Raw genomic sequence first — 20,636 nt, 5'->3', positions numbered from 1 at the left:
GTGCAGCATAACAAAGTCTCATAATTATGTTAAATTAAATATTTTCAGTTACCTACATGTATTTTTTGGAAGTATGAAGTTGATGTGTGCACTATTGAAATCTTCTGAGGCCACAATAGTACTGGGTGAGAATGTAATTGGCCTAGACATAGAAGAAAGTTACCTTTGTTGTGCAATACACTTTGGTTTAACTTAATGTGTTTCTTGTGTTTGTATACTGTACCACTCTCTTATCAAGCAAGTCACTCCTCTTCACTGGCCTGGTTGGCATGTAAGATTTAAGAAATGCTGACCTAGGGCAAAATTCCTATCACTCTTGCATCAAAGTACTGTTTGCTGTTAAAGAGACATCAATCACATGCTATTGTTGTCATCTTTCACTCACACTTCCTGTAAAGCGTTGATATAATAATGTACCTTAACCCTAAATGCAACAATGGCAATTCATTGGTCTGCTGCATAACATACCTTATTCTGTTGATCACATCTGCATTCTACTATTTGAGATTTGTTAACATGGCAGAGTGAATCATAGTGTGAACTACATGTCACTTGGATGAGGTAGACAAGTATAAAGCTTATTATTGGAATTTCCATTGCTTATGCTGTATTATCAAATGTTAAACTAATTGTGGAACGCATACCGCTGTGTACGTATATCAATAAGGAAATAAGATTACATAATCTACTTGGAACGGCCTTTCCTGTTTATCAGACTGACAAGTAGCTTCAAGCTAATGACTCAAGTGACTGATCCCCAGCAGCCCCATGTTAGAAGCCAAGTTTTATCCGTTCATTAATTGTAATACTCATCAGTACTGTCTCAACTATAATCTTCAAAACAGTCTTACATTTTTCTCTTTTGATTTTAAATTGGTGTAGGATTATGGTTTGGGAAATATTAAGTCACTTTATAGAATTCATTCTTGACCACTATTACTCTTCAGTGTACGGTACATGTAACATAACTATAAATGCATAAATCGGAATCTAAGGACAGATAATGTGTTAAGAAATCAGTTGGACACATTCATACACACATTCTCTCTCTCTCACTCCTCTGTTCTTAAGTGATAAGTATTTAGAATAGCGTGAGTGTGAATTGATTGCATGTTCTATATGAAAACACCTTATATAGATTTCCGTGCATCTTGAGATACAATATTTACATTTATTCAGTAATACATTTCATCATTAGTGAAGGAACATAATTTCACTTCAGTGATTTGCCTGAAGATAACTGTTGAGGAAGTGGTTACACATCCTTCCGTGTTGCTAAGGCTTGATGTGCACCTGTCAAAAATTTCTCACAACAGTGTTTAATACCTTTCTTTTTAGAAGTAAATTTTAGGTTGTACATTTTTTCTGGAAGATTCATTCTGTAAACACCTTTAATAATCCCCTTTAGCAAGACATATTTCTGCAATTTATTTTTCATATAAGTTTGGTTCATTAATGTATTTTAGCTATAACTTCATTTTGTGAAGAAATTAGACTATTTACTTCTGTGGGCTATAAGTAAATACAAAAGGTGAAAGATGAATATGGGTGACACACTCTTATCAAGCAAATAAAGGAAAAGTAATAAAGTAAAACTAAATAAAGTAAATAAACTTTAACCAACATAGCTCAGAAGGAAAAAAGAAAAGAAAAAAGGAGCCTAGCACCAATTGAAAGAGACTGTGATTGTCATTCTCATCTAATTGGTCAACAAGATTTAATTTTTGTGTAAATATTAATCATTGTGCATGGGATCCAAATTACAAGAACAAAACTTAATTTCAAATTTCTCGACATCTCAGTACAGACATTATCTAAAGACTGATTGTACTTTAACCATTCAAGTCACAGTAAATGGCCACATTGTTGACTGCGGAATCAGATTTAATTTGCTCGCCCGTAGTTTGAGTGTACCTGTCACATAAAAGCAAGCATAAAATAAGAACTAATGCAGATAATTCACTAAAATTTCGCATTCATGCCATTGAATGTTACGATTCACCCATTCTTGATTCCTTCAGTGACTGCTGGCTGTGGTTCAAATGTTTCATTTGAAATAATTTCAAAAATAGCAGATCCACATATTCTAAAAGCATTGCAATTTTGGACAGTGGTCGGACAATACATTTTTCGTAAGTATTTCTGAAACACTGCTGTATTCAAGAAATGGATATATATCAGGATTAATGTCTTTTTTTCTCCCATTTCCAATCACCACAGTTCTTTTATGTCACCGGCCGCACATGTTTGGAAGAACCTGGCTCAGTCACTTTCATTCACTTTCTTCATTATTCTGCTCACTTCAGTAACTTTCATTGTTGCTATCACTATTCTTGAACTGTGATTCATTTTCCAAAACATCATTATTGCCATCTGAAACAATGTCTACAAGTGCTTTCAATCTCTTTCGACATTACCGCAAAACCAGTTCTACTGAAAAATGAATACTGGATACCTATGAAAATAAATTGTTATTCAACAATCCCAGTGTCACACAGATATACAGACAGCATTCTTTACTAACAATACATACCTCTAGTTCCCTACAGTGTGTATTGTTAGAAATTATATTGCAAAGGGAATATAATATATGAAGATAAGCAAGGCACTGAGTCATTGCAAGCTGAGCTTGTAATTTGATTCAAGCGCCAAAACACAGCGTGTGACGCGACCACAGCTCACCATACGACGCGAATGGGTTAAGACAGTGGACTGCAATATTTTGTTACACTCCCATTCTGGAACATAGACTTTCTTATGCCCCCTTCCTTCCTTCCTTCCTTCCTTCCTTCCTTCCTTCCTTCCTTCCTTCCTTCCTTCCTTCCTTCCTTCCTAACTAACTTACTAACCGACCGCCCACCAAAGTAATTAGTGGGACATAAAAACAATAACATTATGTATACCTAACTCTGCACATAGAGTTACTTTGGGTCGAGAAAACAGTTGCTAGGGCTGTACCTTAATTAGGGCCTTGGCCACTACCTTTCCAGTCCTAGCCCTTTTCCCATCCCTCAATCACCAAAAACCTTTGATATGTTAGTGCGACATTAAACAAGTAGCAATAAAAAGGAAGCAATTTTAGGCCTTAAATGTTTCATCTTCTTGGTGTCATGCGGCTAATTTACTATGAAATTTACCTTTAATGCTATTTACTCTTTTAAAAAATGCAACTGTAACAGGATTGTATTCTAATGAGCGCAGTCAATTGCACTAATACAGTTTCTTCACGTGGCATGCTGATATAATTTAATTAAATTAATAATTTAAAATGAATTTATATATTCATAAGGTTCTTACTGCTTAGAAACATGTTTCAGGATTTCGTCAAGTATTGTGTATGTTTAAATATGGCTGATGATGACCCCGAGTAGTGTTGAGACTAGTCCCATGAAATGTAAATAACATTGTAAATACAACTATGTATTGAATAGGTGGAAAACTCTCCTGTTTATAATTTATAGGTCTTCTTAACCTTACTTGTCCATTGTTGGAAGCGCTAGTGAGTGGTTGGCTGTTCCAAGAGCTCTGTATTATGTTAGAGATAAAGTAGTTAATAGTTGTAGAAATTTAGAAAATTGTGTGTGTTTTTTTTTTTTCCTACAAATACTGGGGTTTAGTGTTTGCATGTAGTAACTGTGATTATTGGTATTTATTTACAATTTTCACACTGAGTAGTTCCATAGGCGTTCACTAGATTACAAGCTGTAATTTAGGACTGCGTGAAAGAAGAAATCTCTTTCGTTTTAATATTATTATTAAAATATCAGTAGGTTTGTTGATAAAATACTTACAAAGACGGGATATTAAAAAAAGTCGTAACTTAGGCAGTGGTTGTATTAGTGCAGGCAACTGACAGGGTATTTCAAATAGCAGTTCAACTGCCCTACCTATCATGAAGGTAATAACTTCTTTAAATAACGCAATACTGTTGTAAATTTTGTTTCAATAAAGGATTTCAACGTAATATACAGTATTTCACTGGTGAAATCGTTAACAGTCATTGTATTAAAATATTGCATTGTTGGCTACAGTCATGAACAGAGAGTGTAGTGTATCAAGAAAATATAAATAAAAATCAGCTGATTCTTGTATTCCGACCATTTCTAGTTCTGAGTAGGCAGTTATATTTCACAACCTCACTCTTTCAGTATTTATGAGCGATTGGCTAATAATAATCAAGTTCCTATATCCCGATGATTGCAATTCAAGTAACTGGTGTAGTTTTGACAGAAGTAATTTTGAGAAATTATTGTAGACAACCTCATATTTTTCAGCATTTAAAGACACTTTTATTCTACGTCCCGCGGAGTAAGGAAAATAATAGTAATCCACCATCTGTAATAATCACATAACCACCTTTCAGGTAAGAATTGTAGTGTAGATACGGTATATTAGATAGTATCTTTGCCTGTCATATTTGTGTGTATCTTTGTGTGCGGTAACCCTTTCGATACTTTAGCATTTAACCAAACAGCAGGTTTCATTTCTATTACAGCATAGTAGGATAGTGTGGGTTCCATTTAGTGCTATTTATATATTGGTGTTTAGTGCTTGTTGGTAGAAATTGGGAGTAGTAATATTTATTTGAATTTTTTAACAAGTAATTCAGTTGGTGCTCAGTAGATTGTTATCTAGGTTAAGTGGTCTAGCTAGGTGTACCTTGTTTCGAATTTAGGTTTAGGAATTACTTTAGGTAATAATATTCTTTTAAAACAATATTTCTAAATATCTGTAGGTTCGTCGGTATATTACTTACAAAGGCAGATTATCATAAAGAGTCGTAACTCATTGTAACTTCCGCCGTTACTTCTCACGTTAGTTGGAATTTTTTTTACAGCCTTCCCTAGAACTTCTCTGTATCTATCCCAGTTAGTTCTTTTTGGGTCTCTGTACATCTCAATCCCACATAGTCTCGCACATCCAATTTGCAATAGATGCGAGTTATCTGTGCAGTTAGGGATGCGCAGCTGTGAGCTTGCATCCGAGAGATATTGTGTTCAAACCCCACTGTCGGCAGGCCTGAAGTTGGTTTTTCGTGGTTTCCCATTTTCACACCAGGGTGTACCTTAGTTAAGGCCACGGCCACTTCCCTCCCACTCCTAACCCTTTCCTTTCCCTTTGTCGCCATAAGACCAATCTGTGTGGGTGCAACGTAAAACAACTTGTTAAAAAAAAGAAAATTCCTATTCTCCAAACTGAATTTGTATATCAAAATGAAACGTGATACATAACAGAAACGGAACACTTTTATTCAAAGACTTTGTACCATGCATACAGCAATGGTACTGACATTAATTAAGTATAATTTCCCCGGAGGAGGCTGCCACAAGGACAAAGTATTGTACTGTATCTGTTACAAAATATTGTATGTCTTCAAAGTTATTCTTTTTGTTCAGCAGCTTGTTTGTTTTTATCAGTGAAGAAATTTGTAGATGCTCATATTTTTGAGAATATCCACATATACTTATTAAACACAAAGTTTCTGTTCCTTTCCATTATTGAAAAAGTTATTTTCATCTCTTTCTGACAGAAGAATATACAGTAATTTGCCCTTCCTGGAAAAGATTTGAGGGCTTATGAAATGAAGTTGATAAGAATTTTAATTCATTATTCACAGTGTCAAAACCAAAGACAGGTGTTTTGTTACCACATAATAGCTAGTTAGGCTAATCTGGGATGTATGGAAGCCTATTCCAAGGAATAGTTTTACCTGAAGCTAGAATTGAGTAACTTAAGGAGATCTGTTATTGCTCCAATGGAGGTAGCCCCAAAGGACTGAGTATACTCACAAGACAGTAATTTATTTATTTATTTATTTACATTTTATGGCCTTCATTGGACCACTCTAGCCAACTTTATACAAAGAATTTTTTAGTTTCCTGTCAGCCCAGTACTTCTTCATTCTCTTTGATCTTATCCTTCTTTCTTCATTGGAAATCACCCTTCCTATTGTCTGTTTGTTGATTCTGATTTGCAGTCTGGTTTGTTTGTCTGCGAGTTTCTTGATTTTGTCGCTTTTGTTTCTTAGGTCTTCCACTGTAATTTGTAGTTCATCCATATCTTCCTTGATTTCTGTAATCCACTTAATGTTGCACTTACTATTCCATAATTTTTCTATTATTCTCCTGATGATCCTGTTCTCTGGTATCCTGATTAGATGTCCAAAAAATGAAATGCGTTTCAAATCAAATCAAATCAAAATCAAAATCTCTTTATTTGCAAATGAGGTGTCTACCTCGGTGGCAAATGGCACACTAAAATACATTATTGTCAAGCATTAAATATTAAATTAATAATAGAAAAAAAAATTCCTATAATACAATTTACGCCAACAAATTTTTTCTATTAAACACACAGCTCATCCTTAATAAATTTATATTGCTTACAAAATTCTACTTATATCATCTCCTGTACTACTTAAAAATATAGTCATCTGATATACAGTATGTGGAATTACTTCAAATGATACTATACAACTGGTATAAGATTAAACTTTACACAGCATTTATTTACTTTGTTTTTTTAACCCATTCTGGAACCTAAGTAGCATAACGACCTGCTGCGTCTTAACCAGAGCCCCTTTTGCCACCAATTTTCAGAGTTCCTGAAGGGCCTTCACAGCTACCGTAGCGGTCCCAGGGCCCTCGAAGTCCCCACTGTACTTCACCCCTACAGGCAGTCCCCTACTTTGGCTGTCCAACTCCTTAGACCAGGGGATGGAATTAATTTATTCACACACTTTTTTTTTTTTTTTTTTACAATAACCTGCACTGGTCGAATGCCCTTTAACACTTCATTTATTTTTTCTGTTGCTGTTTATTCTCTTCTTGAATATCTGTACAGATTTTAGAAAAGGTTCAAACACGACCCTGGTAAACTGTTCCACTCCTTCACACCCTTCCCAATGAATGAAAATTTACCCCAATCGCTTCTGCTAAAATTCCTTCTAATTTTATATTTGTGGTCTGTCCTGCCGATATAATTATTTTCCAACTGAAGCCTCTCACGGATATCTCCCCATGCTTCTTCTCCTTTATAGGCTCTATATAATCCTATAAGTCTAGTTTTCTCCCTTCTCTTACTTAAAGTTTCCCACCCAAGTTCCTTTAACATTTCTGATACACTACTCTTTCTCTCCTGAAATCCCCTGTTACAAATCTTGCTGCTTTCCTCTGCACACTATCTATTTCTTTTATTAGGTATTCTTGGTGAGGATCCCAAACACTGTTTGCATATTCCAATAATGGACGAACCATACTTAAGTAACTTTTTTCTTTTAATTCTTTATTGCATCCTTTAAGTAGCCTCATTATGACATGTAACAATCTGTATGCTTTCCCAACGATGTCATCAACATGACCCTTCCAGTGCAAATTACTTTCAAATGTCACACCTAAGTATTTGCACTTGCCATCTTTTGGGATAACTACCTCATCCATAGTATATTCAAATTCAGTTTTAAAGCTTCTGTTTGTAAAAGTTGTAACAGGTGATTTGCCTCCATTAACCTTCATATTATTTTCTTCAACCCATTGTTGGATACTTTCAAGGTCCCTTTGTAATTCTGAACAATCCTCAATGTTATTTATTTCCCTATAAACAATTATGTCATCTGCATACAATCTTATTTTTGATGTTATATTGTTCCCTAAATCATTTGCGTATATTAAGAAAAGTAATGGACCGATTATACTACCCTGTGCAATTCCCTTCCAAACTTTCTCTTCCTGCAATACATTATTTCCTACTTTGACTTTCTTCCTGATTGAGCTCATTACTGGTTCTATTTCCTTGTAGACTGTTTCATTAGAAAACAGTAATAATAAACATTAAAATTATAATTACAATATGAAAAATGTAATGTGATATACATTTTCAAACAACACTTAGAGGTGTGGATTAAGATGACAATTCAGAATTTGACAACTCTTTGATGACACTTGTACGGAAATTGGAATGTGATATTTGTTTTGAAATTCCTAAAAGAAAAAAAAGTGCATAGAACCTCATGTTCCTATTGGTAGACCTATTACATCAATGCGTTAGAGCTTATATTTGTTTTTGAAATAGTTAACAGCAGGTTCATGTATAAGTTTTTCTCGTTATCCACCTCCTCACTTTGTTGGAGACCAATCGTGAATCGGACAGAAGGGTTCATTATTATACCATGCCTGGAAGTATTCGAATATGGAATAATATCTACTCTTCTAGTAGACCCATCTGAGGAAACACACATGGGATTTCTTCGTGCACTTACCACCCTTTCTGTTGCAAAGCATTAGCAATCTTAGACCTCACCATGTGATGGTGTGAATTATGTAGCAATGATCCTCCATCACAGAATCCTAAGACATGTGACTTACTTCCATTAGCACACTGATTAATAATACAGTTGAAGGAAATAGGCTTTCTAATTGTGAATTTCCTGAGGTCATAGGCTTTCTAATTGTGAATCTCCTGAGGTCAGCTGGCCTCAGTAGCCTTTCGTGTAATATTCTTGGTTTCTTTACTAACCTTTCAAAAAAAAAGAAATCTGCATCCAGCACCAGGCATTAAAGTTTAACTCTGGACCTTAGCTAAAGTGGAAGACAACTAATATTATTTCAACCACAACAACATATATAGCAAACCTTAACAAACCATCTGTACTTAAGATTGTTAATTTTATTTTTTGTTAACTGTAACTGAAGTGTTATTGTTAGAGTGTGTTCGAGTTAACACTGTGTTTAGATTTCTTTAATGGAAGTGTTTAAATTCTTTTGAAGGGTATTTTAACTTATGATGGAATAGTATTTTTCCTTGTTTTTGGTCTTTTTGTGAAGTGGAATGAAGCGTCATTTGTCGATGTTTAATTTTTTTTTTTTTTTTTTGTATCTTTTTCTCTTTCCAGAGAGTTTGTTTTAAGATGGACACACAAAATGGTGGAAGAAAAGAAGAAATGGGTGAATCTGTAGAACATTCAAGTAACGATCCATCTGAATTGTCTCTGAAAGAGTGTAAATCCCAAATTTATGAATACATAGGCATTTTGAATGACATATTAGATTTTCTGAAAAACAAGTTAGTTTATGAGGGAAATAATTATCTTAACAGTTCACATGCAGAAAGTCTTAACTCAGAATCAAAACAGGAAGCCCAACTGTGGTAATTGTTGCATACATTTTTGTTTTCTTTATTGACATAAGTTCCTTACATTGCATTTATGACCTTGAAATTAAGACTGAGATTTATAGCCTTTAGATTAGTGATTGACAAAAATGTGAAATATAAGTACAACTTATACTTAACTTCTGAGTAATATATACTACTGATCAAACAAAAGCAGAACACTGATACCAAAGCAAGTTAGATGAAGGTAGAGAGGAGAGTCAACTGACCCAGACAATGATGAGAAAATAGAATACACCCTAGGTCCTTATACAGGATTTTGGGTCGGACTGTTTGAATATTAGAATTATTTATCTTTTAGTCGCTAGAACTTAAATATTGTAATATTCTTTTTAAGGCTGCAGGTGTTTGATAAGACTGAAACTAGATATTAAACTAGTAATTATGTTAAGTGTTTTCACCAGAACAATTTGTGACTAATTTAAGTACAGTATAAGCTGCTGGATGAATGTAGTTCTTCCCATTTCTATGTTTGTGTTTACTGTAAAATGAATGTATGATGTACAAGGTAAGACTATAGTCAGTACCAGTACTACTTCCATTGAAGAAAACTTTGTATTAAGGGGCTGGAATAGATGCACACATGAAAAATTTGGTCCAGTTAGGTGAGATGACGATTCTTTATAGGCCTATGTATGTGCTGTCTACCATAATCTTATGTGGTTAGATGCTGCTCTTCATTTGTTTTCTAATCTCACACTGTTAGTTACCTTTGTCATGGAAAGAAACAAAAAATATAATTTTGCATTCTTTTAATACCTATAGTAAATGATTTAATCTTTTCCATGATTGCAGAGAGTAAAGTTACTGGATATTTATAACTTGCTGTAGGGTACTGTAGAGTATGAATGGTCAGGAGGGACATACAGTGGTGAATAAAACCCTAGTCAACATTTGGGGGGGGGGGGGGGGTATTTTTAAATTATTTATTTAGTTATTTAAATTGTGTGTACCTGAAAAAAATATTTAATTAAAAGCAGAATGACATATTTAATTCTTGAAAGAACATCAGATTCTATCAAATCATATTTTTGTTTTAAAGAATTAATGAATACTATGAACAAAGTAGCAAGTAATTTATTGGAAACTCTCCATTACATCATGTTCCAATGAAGTCATTGGCTTTTGCGGAACTGTACTTACCGTACCAATTAATATTATTATTTTTTATTTTAAATTGTTTTGGAAATTATTTAGCAGGTTTTAATGAGTATTAGTGAGTTAATAAATTATCATAATTTAATGGAGTTTGAATTCTTGTGCTATATTGATAAGTTATTTGACTTCATTTAGTAGAGTGAATAAAGGGGAACATTTTAGGTGTGTTATTGTTGAGGTTATTCAGGTTCGGTTTTTTCATGATGTGTGTTTTAATTGCCTCCTTTATATTTAATGATTTTTAAATTATTTTTGATGCGTTATACTTTTAAGATCTTTCCTGATGTGCATGAAGTGGTGGGTGTTGTCATACATGTGTTCACAGAAGGTTAAGTGTCTGTTGCGTCTAATTGCATTTTTGTGTTCTTTGTACCTGGTGTGGAATTTTTTTTGGCCGACATATACAGCATTACAGTTTCTTGGCATTTGAGTCCATACATTCCTAATTTGGAAAAATGTTTTTTTAAATTTAGATTGCATGCTCAGTTCCTGTGATTTACAAGTGCATACTGGATAAATTTTACCCGTGCAATTTATCATTGTAAAACACCGTGTATAAAGTCTACTTCCTCTTAAATGGGTTAAAAGTTATATCTATTTATACCTTTAAGAATCTAATAATACATCATTGACCATGTAAGTGGCTGCATGAATTGGTTCACGTAGCTATCAGCTTGTATTCGGGAGATAGTGGGTTCAAACACCACTGTTGGCAGCCCTTAAGATGGTTTTCTATAATTTCCTATTTTCACACCAGGCAAATGCTGGGGTGTATCTTAATTAAAGGCATGGCCATTTTCTTCCCACTCCTAGCCATTTCCTATCCCATTATTGCCATAAGGCTTATCTGTGCTAGTGCGACATAAAGCAAATTGAAAAAATAATAATATTTAAAAAGTAAATCGTTGGCAGAAAGTTATATTAAACGTTAATGAAAGAAAACATAAATCTTAGTGCTGCACGTCAACCATGTAGGAATGTAGAATCTTTATAATGAGTAATTTAGATTATTAAACAAAATATTCAGTTATTACGACTACATTATGTACACTACTTGCTAAAGGTCTTAATAAATTTAGTTACTATTGATGAACCAATAAATAATGCAAACAACTATTTGGACCGATCCTACACAGATAGAACATAAAAATAGAATGATCAAATCTACACCTCACAGTGAGAAGTTCGGATGCTTATAAATATGAAGTCTCATAGCTAACTGGATGTAGTCCTTGTTAACTTCATGAAGAGATTCATTGAAAGAAAAAACTTTAGTTGTCTGATGCACAGCTGCCCTACTTGGTGTAATTTCTATGATCACTTTCACTTTCATAAATGAGTGCATTAACGTTTAATATAACTTTCTGCCAATGATTTCCTTTTTTAAATACTATATAATCCTGAATACCACCCGCAATTTTTCCCCCAAAATATTGGTTCTAAATCTTGCGTGCGGGTCGTTCTCAAGCCGTTCATTCTCGTAAATATTTACTACGCTTACATAGAGTATTGAAATAGATTTGAATATGGTTACCATACTCAATATATCACATGTAAACGGGCATTCAGGTCTTATTGTGTTTTAGTTGTGTTCTAGAAAACAAGATCGATTTTTTCTCAATACGATTACAGTGGCATGTAAATGCGAAATGTAAGGTAATGAAATACGGTAAATCAAAGAATATGGGTAAATATCTTGTAAATATGAAAGTCGCTGCTGCAGATGCTCGATCATCATTTGTTTCACAAGTTTTGCTGGCATGCTGGGTGCGCGAATAGTTGATCTCGCCGGATATTGTACTTTGCGAGAGTCGAGACTGTTGGTTACGGAAGTCTACCTTGCTCACATTCGAGTTCCATATCTCTCCCATGAAAGTGCTGTCTCGATAGTAAGCGATGGATTCAAAACAGTGTATGCGGTCATTTACTGTGTGTAAGAAACTTAAAAGTTGTAAGCGAAGCTGAAATATACGGAAAACGTGCTGTTAGCAAAAAGTACAATATTGATGAATCGTATATGCATGATTGGCGGAAGAAGGAAAGGCTTCTAAAAAGTAATGGCGATCGCAGAGCGTTCCGCTGGCGGAGTGCAGTGTTTCCGGAAATTGAAGAGTGATTCCGCAAATTTGTGATAGAAAAACGTGAGTTAAGATATGGTGTTTCTAGTGAAGTGTGTCGATTGAAAACACTAGAGATCTCAAAAGAACTCAAAACACAGGGTTTTACTGCAAGCCGCAGATGGATCCGAAACTTTTATCGGAGAAAGGGATTGTGCATTCGGAGACGTACGTCTATTTCACAACGTCTCCATGGGGCGTATGAAGAAAAATTAACGGCCTTTCAGCATCAAATTATTCATTTGAGGAAGCAGAATTCTTCTGACCAGACACCTGTCTATTTTGAAATAGTGTTGGAAAATACAATGGATACAGAGGGTTCTAAAAGTGTAACCATCAGAACAGGTGGTAACGAAAAGCAACGATGCATGGTAATGTTGTGCGTATTAGAGGATGGAACCAAACTCCCTCCATATGTGGTTCTGAAAAGGAAAACACTTCTGAAAGGAAACTTGCCATCCGGTGTTATTATTAGAACACATCGGTCCGGCTGGATGGACAGTGCATTAGTTGAGGGCTGGGTGAAGTGCATTTGGCAACGTCGCCTGGGAGCTTTGTTATAAAAACAAAACATGCCTTTGTTGGACAGTTACCGAGGACATACAACTGACGCCGTAAAAGATATGATGACGAAAGGAAAAACTGATCTTGCGATAATTCCCGGAGGACTCGCTTCTATTCTACAGCCGTTGGATGTGTGCGTGAACCGGCCTTTCAAAACTGCAATGAAACAGTTGTACACCGAATGGATGTCTGATGGTGATCACGCATTAACACCAACCGGTCGAGTGAAGAGGCCTGAAGTGGGACTAATATGCAGCTGGATCAAGGCTGCATGGTCGCGCATTCCCAACGATCTAGTGTCCGAAAGCTTTAAGAAATGTGGACTTTCAAATTCAGTGGACAGTAGTGAGGACGACTATTTGTGGAAAGATGCCAGCGACAGAAGTTCCTATAGTGAAACTTCAGATGACGACGGTGAATTGTGAATGATCTGAGTATTGGACCAATTTTATTTACGATTTTTGTTATGATTTTATAAATTGTAAGCTGTTTGAATTTATATTTGTGGTATATTTGAAGAGAATTAAATAGGTATGTAAGTTATTTGATTTTTAATTTCTTTTCCGTATTTTGCCATCTAAAATTAAGGGTGCGGATGTTATTCGGTGGTGGGTGGTATTCGGGATTATACGGTATTATTATTTTTACGATTTGCTTTATGTTGCACCAACACAGATAAGCCTTGTGGCAATAATGGGATAGGAAATGGCTACGAGTGGTAAGGAAGTCACTCGTCATTTCCCCTCATAGCTTCATTATATTTTTCATCACCAAGTAATTATTACTTTGCGAACAGTGAGCGAGAAAATTAGACCTCTTTATAAACTTAACGTTAGCATGCATGATGGAAAATATCACGCTCTCAAGAATACTTGGAAAAGTCCATTGGGAGAGTAGTGAAGGTAGATGGCAGAATACCTGTTAGGAATTATTCACAATTCATTTTGCCATGTGTATAAAAAATAAATAAATGAACACATCCTTGTATGCTTGGAACAAGATATTACCTTCTCTGTTTTCTAAATTTAAGATGAAGAAAAAGGAACAAACAACTAAATTAATGCATATTCACATATGTCGTTGTTGTTTCATGACAGAAGCTTGGTAAATCAATGTCAACAACCCCATGTACTCAAGAAGTGTGAAGATTTGTCTGATAACATGTGTAACTATGGTGACTGTATTCATGTGTGTGTTTGTAGTCAGAGACAGGTTTAGGAAGAAGATGCACACATGCTTACCACAGAGTTACTTTTTCGATGATAAAAAGTACCGTACACATTACAGTTTTGTTACAACTAACCCAACTAAACTAAAAAAAGGAAATGATTGTACATAGAATAATATTGTCTTGCCCTCGCAGAGGCCTCCCAGATATTTAAGAAGACTTTGAAGTCATGTCCGCTACGTTTCACATTATAGTCAAACAACTAACAAGTCTAAAGCTGACCAATATACAATTTACTGTCTATATCAGAGCAAAGTATAAGCTTACATCATTATCAAACCAAACTATAGAACTAGAAATGTGTGTATGAGGAAGGAAGAACTTCACCTAGCAGCGAGCAAGGAACCTGTCAATCATCCACCGCAGCACGTTCTAACATCAGCTTAGCACGATGTGTAGAAGGAAACTGCAGCGGGAGGAGTGGGAGACGAGGCAGTGCCCCTCAGTTGCCTGTTGCTACGATTCCCATGCAGGATGTTTACCAAGTATTTGGACTATAAATGGTTAGCATGCTGGTCAAAGTGTCCCGGGTTTGATTCCTTATCGGGTTGGGGGATTTTAACCTTCATTGATTAATGTGTGTGTGCATGTAATTCATCATAGGTGGGGCTCATCCTCACCAACCTGCAGGTCAGCCATAGGCATCAACTCGAAAGACCTGCACCAGGCCTCCCTGGAGACCACATGACATTATTTATTGATTTATTTATCATTTCTTTAAAAAAAGTGTGATTTGATAGAATCTGATGCACAAAACATGTCCTTCTGTTTTAAATTTAAAGATATATTTTTCAAATATAATCTGTTATTAAATGTTTTTTTTTTTCCAGGTGTTTTCTAATTTTATTGAGCCTACATTAGTTTTGACAGACTGAAACAATTAAAAAAAAAAATAGATTAACAGATTGTTAGAACAGTCATAGTTGTGGTTGATTGAGTTTATCTTCTAAAGTCTTTACGAAATTTAACGATTTCCTGCAGAGTAAAATCTCAAAAGATATTATTTATGTCTGTGAATACAGGCCATGAAAGCATCAGTCTGAATCCTGCTTTCATGCACACAGACAGGCTGCTAAAATATTTTATAAGAATATTACCAGTGATAAACCTAATGTTTACTTCGTCTGAAAAGCCAAGGTTTATGGTATTTTTTATTCCTGCAGGAAAATGCACATAAAATTGCCAGCGGAGAAATCTGCCATAGTTGAACACACACTCACTCATAGAACGATATACTGGCTGCCACCCGTCAGTTTCATGACCAATAACATTTTGTTAAAACATGATAGCAGCCAGCCTGTTGTCCCCTAGGAAGTTTATTGAAAATGTTAATCCTTTAGGTTCAAGGTCAGAACAGGTTTGCATATACATAGAATGCCAGGCATTTTTCAGTGGTTTTTACAGCACTCAGTATAAACGTTTTCAATTTAAGAGGTATAGAAATGTAATGTTGTGTGTTAGTTTAATATATAGTTTAATATATACCCTGAGCATAAATGAAGTAATAAATGATTTTAAAAAAAAGCTTAGTTGTACAATTTCAGTACCTTTGAGAAACCATCACACACAACTTAAACAAGAAAGGAACATGGATAAATAGAACTAACAAAATCAAGAAAGCCCAATTTATAATCTGGTCAATGTTTAATTAAAAAATGCCTGTCAGTTGACACTAAAATCCAGCACTATAAAACCGTAACTCTCCCAGAAGCCTCATATGCTTTTGAAACCCTGTTTCAAATTAAAAACTTAAAAAGAACTTATCAGCTCCTCAAAACTGAAAGAAGAATCTCTGCAGAACACGAGCTGATTCTGTACATGCATCGAATGATCATGAAATACGGTTTGGGAATAGAATATCTGAATTCAGCCATATTAACATTGTATCACTCTTAATGATTACTTAATACATTGTCACCTGATGAGCACGTAACACACAGCTTCTGTCATGCATACATTCCTGGAGTTAAACACATACTGACCTTAGCTAACTGCATGTGGAGCATCTGGTAGTACATGCCAAAGATGAACGTTTAGTACAGAGCAATGAAAATAAATTTGCACTGATACATTTTCACTACATGGAAAAGCATAAAATGATGGATATGTTTTTGCACTTAGAAGATAAGAGAGCGAATACAATTTCTTTGGTCCTCTTACGACATGCAGATGATACTCCATCTACATGGGAGATAAGAGCTCCAGTAAATCAAAAGAAAAATTAATGTATCCACACAAAAAAAAGGTAAGACTCATGAATTGTGAGAAAAATGAAAGACTTCTAGATATAATTTTATTAATATTTTTATTATTAGCTAGCCCTGTGGTGTAGACATAGCATGCCTGTGTCTTATTCAAAGGCCCTGGGTTCATTTTCCAGTCAACTCAGGATTTTAATTCTGGACTGAGTAGAACGGGGTTCACTTGATATGAGATTTTCTCAAGATCTTAGTTACAGGAAGAAAGCACACAGTGAGAAGATGACACTACTGATCTAGTGTGCATAGACAAACACTGGTTGCCATGGTTACTCTGTTGTCAGGAAATTGATGATGTTAATTCCATATAGTCCCCACCCTAAAAAACATATCTACTGTATATTAAAATAGCCAACTGGATACCAGAGGGATCCAAGCCCAGAGTGCTATTATTTGGAAGCTGCTACCATACCCACATTCAACCGTCACTCTCTCATCTTTCGGCTCTATTCTTGAGCTCTTTCTGTAGGATGTGGCATATTCTGTCATGGGCCAACCTTTCCCCTTGTGTAGGTGCAGACTTCATTTCCTGAGCTGAGCTAAGCTGAGCTGTGCATGAGCTATTTTCAGACTGTCTTCTTTCTCTCTGCTTGTCTTACTTGCAAAGTGTGACAAAGAACTTATAAAACCTTTGGTGTCCTGGCTGCTAGAGGGGCCAATGGGCTGAAATGTGTATATGGTAGCTAGCTGGAACTGAATGATATCACTATATAGTCGTCTGCAAAAGATGTGTTAGAATAACTGTTGTTGAGCACTGAAGCATGTCTATACTGAATAACAGAGCAGCCAACAGGACTTATTTTTATTGAAGTTTAGCACATGATCTTTAAACAGCACGTAAGATTTGACCTCTTCCTTCGTAGATTAGCTTTTGATACAATCGGATTCAATTAGTCACAAGTTACAATATGAAGATCTTTTTGGTGCTGTTCAAGTCTTCCGAGTAAAATGACAGTTGGAAGTCCTGAATTGCATAGAGTGGAGAGTCTAGATAAGTGAAAATCTGTGAATTTACACAAAATTTGTTATCATACAACCTAACGAACGATAGTTTGTACTCTAGTGACATAAGAGGATAAATAATTAGGACTGTCGATCCACTAAAATGTTTATACTTTTGAGCACAAACAACAAAATATAATTTTAAATGAACATGCACAATGTAGTAAAGATGTTTCTATTTATTTGGTGCACTGCTGGTAACAAGACCAGATTACTGAATTATTATTTTATTTGAATAATATTGCATAAATCTCTGGTAGCAATTGACTGTGATTGGAAAATAAACTTTTCCATTCATCTAGTGACTTGATAAGCCATGCTACAAACACATCAGGACCTCGATTTTATTTTCAACAGCAAATGCTATTCAGCTTCCCGTAGATAGAGGTTGCCCAGTAGACAGTGGTTTCCAAACATAATTTACAGTTTGTCTTGCAATCAGATGATGCTAAAAATATTTAAAGCATCACTGAAAACTCGCTCTCAGGGGGGTGACGCAGCTGGTATGCAAAGCAACTTTGTCACTAGGGCTGCGAGACGTTTGGACAGAACATGTTTTCCACCACTGCAGAGGGTGTGCGAAATTATCCTTTAGTTCCTGCGAAGACTTGTAAACATGGATCTCCTTCACAGATGTTGTCAATCTTCATCACCAGGGCCTGGATTTTGATGACATAATAAATGCCAAAAATGGACCTAAAAATCCTTTTTTTAAATGACAGAGAAAATGACCCAAAAATATGAAGGAAAATATATATTTATGAAAATTAGTACATACGTGCATTATCCACATTAACTTTAACTTAGTGGAGTGAATAGAATAAGTGTCGTCAAATAATAATCATAATAGGTACAGAAACATATGAGAGAATAATATTACAGTCCTCCTTTAAAAATGCTGTTCCTATAAGCAAAATAACTGAGCATCTATTTGTCATCTACTGATATTCTGGATACCATGTGCAGACGTGCCAACTCTCTCGATTTAAGCGGGATACACCCGATTTTCATTGTTCTTCCCGATCGCCAGGACCGATCCCCCGATTTTCAGAACAGTTTCAGTAATTTTTGTATTATCTTCAAACTCCCATGCGTTTCGTCATTCTATCGATATATAGCTGGTCAATAGTGCTAATAATTACAACAGGATGGCAGTACAGGACAAGGTGGCCAGCTATGTGCTCCTCTTTGGTCTATAATACAGTCAAATACTCAAAGAGCTTAATAATAGGATGTGGAAGTCACAAGTGAGTAACCTAACCTCAGAAGTAGCATGCAATAGACGTCTACCCAGGGCAGGACCTGCATAAGTGTTCGTGTTACGTCACGTAGTGGTGCTTCTTGGTAGTATGTCTTAATATCTGTTTTGGCCAAGATGTTAAAAAGGAAATATGATGCAGTGTTTAAAAGCATTTATAGGGAAGAGTTTCAGAGAATCCAGGAAGGGACCAATGTTCACATTCTGCACTACAGGGAGAATAATTTAAGAGTTCAGACTTCTGCTCGCATGCCGTGGGAATTCCCGAGCGAGCGCCATATGGCTTGTAGTCAACACTGGCGAGATAAGAAGTGTTCACTGCCAGTGCGCAGCTGTTTAGCACTCTGTCCCTCAGTTCACTAGAAACTATTGGACTTTTAAGGTGTGTTGTGAGGTTATCATCACGATGGTTAAATACACTATAGAGCAAAGAATATTTTTGGTCGAGTGTTATTTGCACAACAAGAAGAAACCAGTTAAAAGGTGCCTTCGAAAATTCCGTAGACAATTTCCCGGTGCGACAGTACCATCAAAACGTTACGTGCATCAGCTCATTTACAAGTGGCATAGTACTGGTTCCGTAATCAATAAGAAAAAGAAGCGAAGGAGAACAGCTCTCACATGGGAGAGATTAGAAGATATACAGGCAAGACTCCAAGTCAGTCCACATAAGTCGCTTCGGAGAGTAGCTCAGGAAAGTGATATTTTACCTTCTTCAGCACGTAATGCAAAAAAATTGTTACATTTACAATCTTATCTAACTCATTCAGTCCATAATATACTGCCTACAGATTTCAATGCAAGAATAGGATTTTGCAATTGGCTAATGAATAGTGTCCACGACAATTGTAGATCTGAACTTTCTTTTTATGAGCGACTAAGCCTGGTTTAATTTGAGTGGATATGCCAATTCACAGAACAGTAAAATCTGGGAAACCCGCACATTTTACAGCCGAGACCTCTGCACGATGTGAAGGTGGGTGTGTGGTGCGCTATCAGTGCCTGACGAATTATCGGTCCGTTATTTTTTCAGGACACGATTACTTCTGACTGTTATATTCACAACATACTGGAACCATTTTTTGCTGAACTGCCTGAAGAAGAGAAAAGGTACGGCTGTTTCCAGCAAGATAGTGCAACGGCCCATATGGCGCGTAGCTCTATGAGACGGTTATGGGAAGTGTTCGATGATGATCAGATCATCAGTAAAGGCTTATGGCCCCCTCGTTCGCCTGATTTAAGCACGTGATTTTTATCTATGGGGAAATTTTAAAGAAAAAGTTTACAGGAATAATCCTCAAACCACAGAAGAATTAAAAATTGAAATTAGGAACATTGTGCATTCTATCGGTGTCCTTAAACTACAAAATGTGTTTCGAAATCTCATTACAAGATGTTAAGCTTGCATTACAGCTGAAGGAGATCACTTTCAGCATCATCGGTAAATACTGGTGAGTTCAGTTTAAATTTCCTAGTTGATTTATTTATTTGTTTATTAATTTACTTATTTGTCCAGAGCATCTATGTAGCCGGTGAGTTCAGTTTCTTTTAGTTTCTATAGGCGTAATCATGCCGCTTCTTTGAGCCGACTATGCCTGCTTGTCATTGTGGGCACTGCGCTCGCTGTCTCCGCTTCCCAGCGCGCCTAATCCTCGGCACTCCACTCTGAACTTTTAAATTAATCACCCTGTATATGTAGCAGGGGCGGTTTCTCCATAAGTTTGCAGGTTTGCGCTACCCTCATTAATTTTTTATGTTTATTGTAGGTAAAGTTTTATAATTTGAATTACTCAACTACTGTATTTTCATTCAACAAGACAAACCTTTCAAGAGCTTGAAAGAGCAAATACTGACTACAGTAGACTACAAAGCCGGTACTCTTA

General features: G+C 35.8%; 1 protein-coding gene across 6 annotated transcripts in view; it reads left to right on the top strand.

The window, feature by feature from the left end:
• LOC136856852 (afadin- and alpha-actinin-binding protein A) overlaps positions 1-20,636 on the top strand; it is a 195,056-nt gene that overhangs the window by 110,867 nt on the left and 63,553 nt on the right. For 5 of the 6 annotated variants that reach the window (XM_067135041.2, XM_067135043.2, XM_067135045.2 and 2 more), the window contains one exon: positions 8,891-11,014. The exons of the other annotated variant lie outside the window; for it this stretch is intronic. In XM_067135041.2, the coding sequence (XP_066991142.2) occupies positions 8,891-9,148 (258 nt within the window). In that variant the 3' untranslated portion in view covers positions 9,149-11,014. Of the gene's footprint in view, positions 1-8,890; positions 11,015-20,636 lie in introns of those variants that run through there. 6 annotated transcript variants of the gene reach the window in all.

Source organism: Anabrus simplex, chromosome 1 (genome assembly GCF_040414725.1).
Source record: "Anabrus simplex isolate iqAnaSimp1 chromosome 1, ASM4041472v1, whole genome shotgun sequence".
Taxonomy (NCBI): domain Eukaryota; kingdom Metazoa; phylum Arthropoda; class Insecta; order Orthoptera; family Tettigoniidae; genus Anabrus; species Anabrus simplex.
This window is presented reverse-complemented; position numbering and strand designations above follow the sequence as displayed.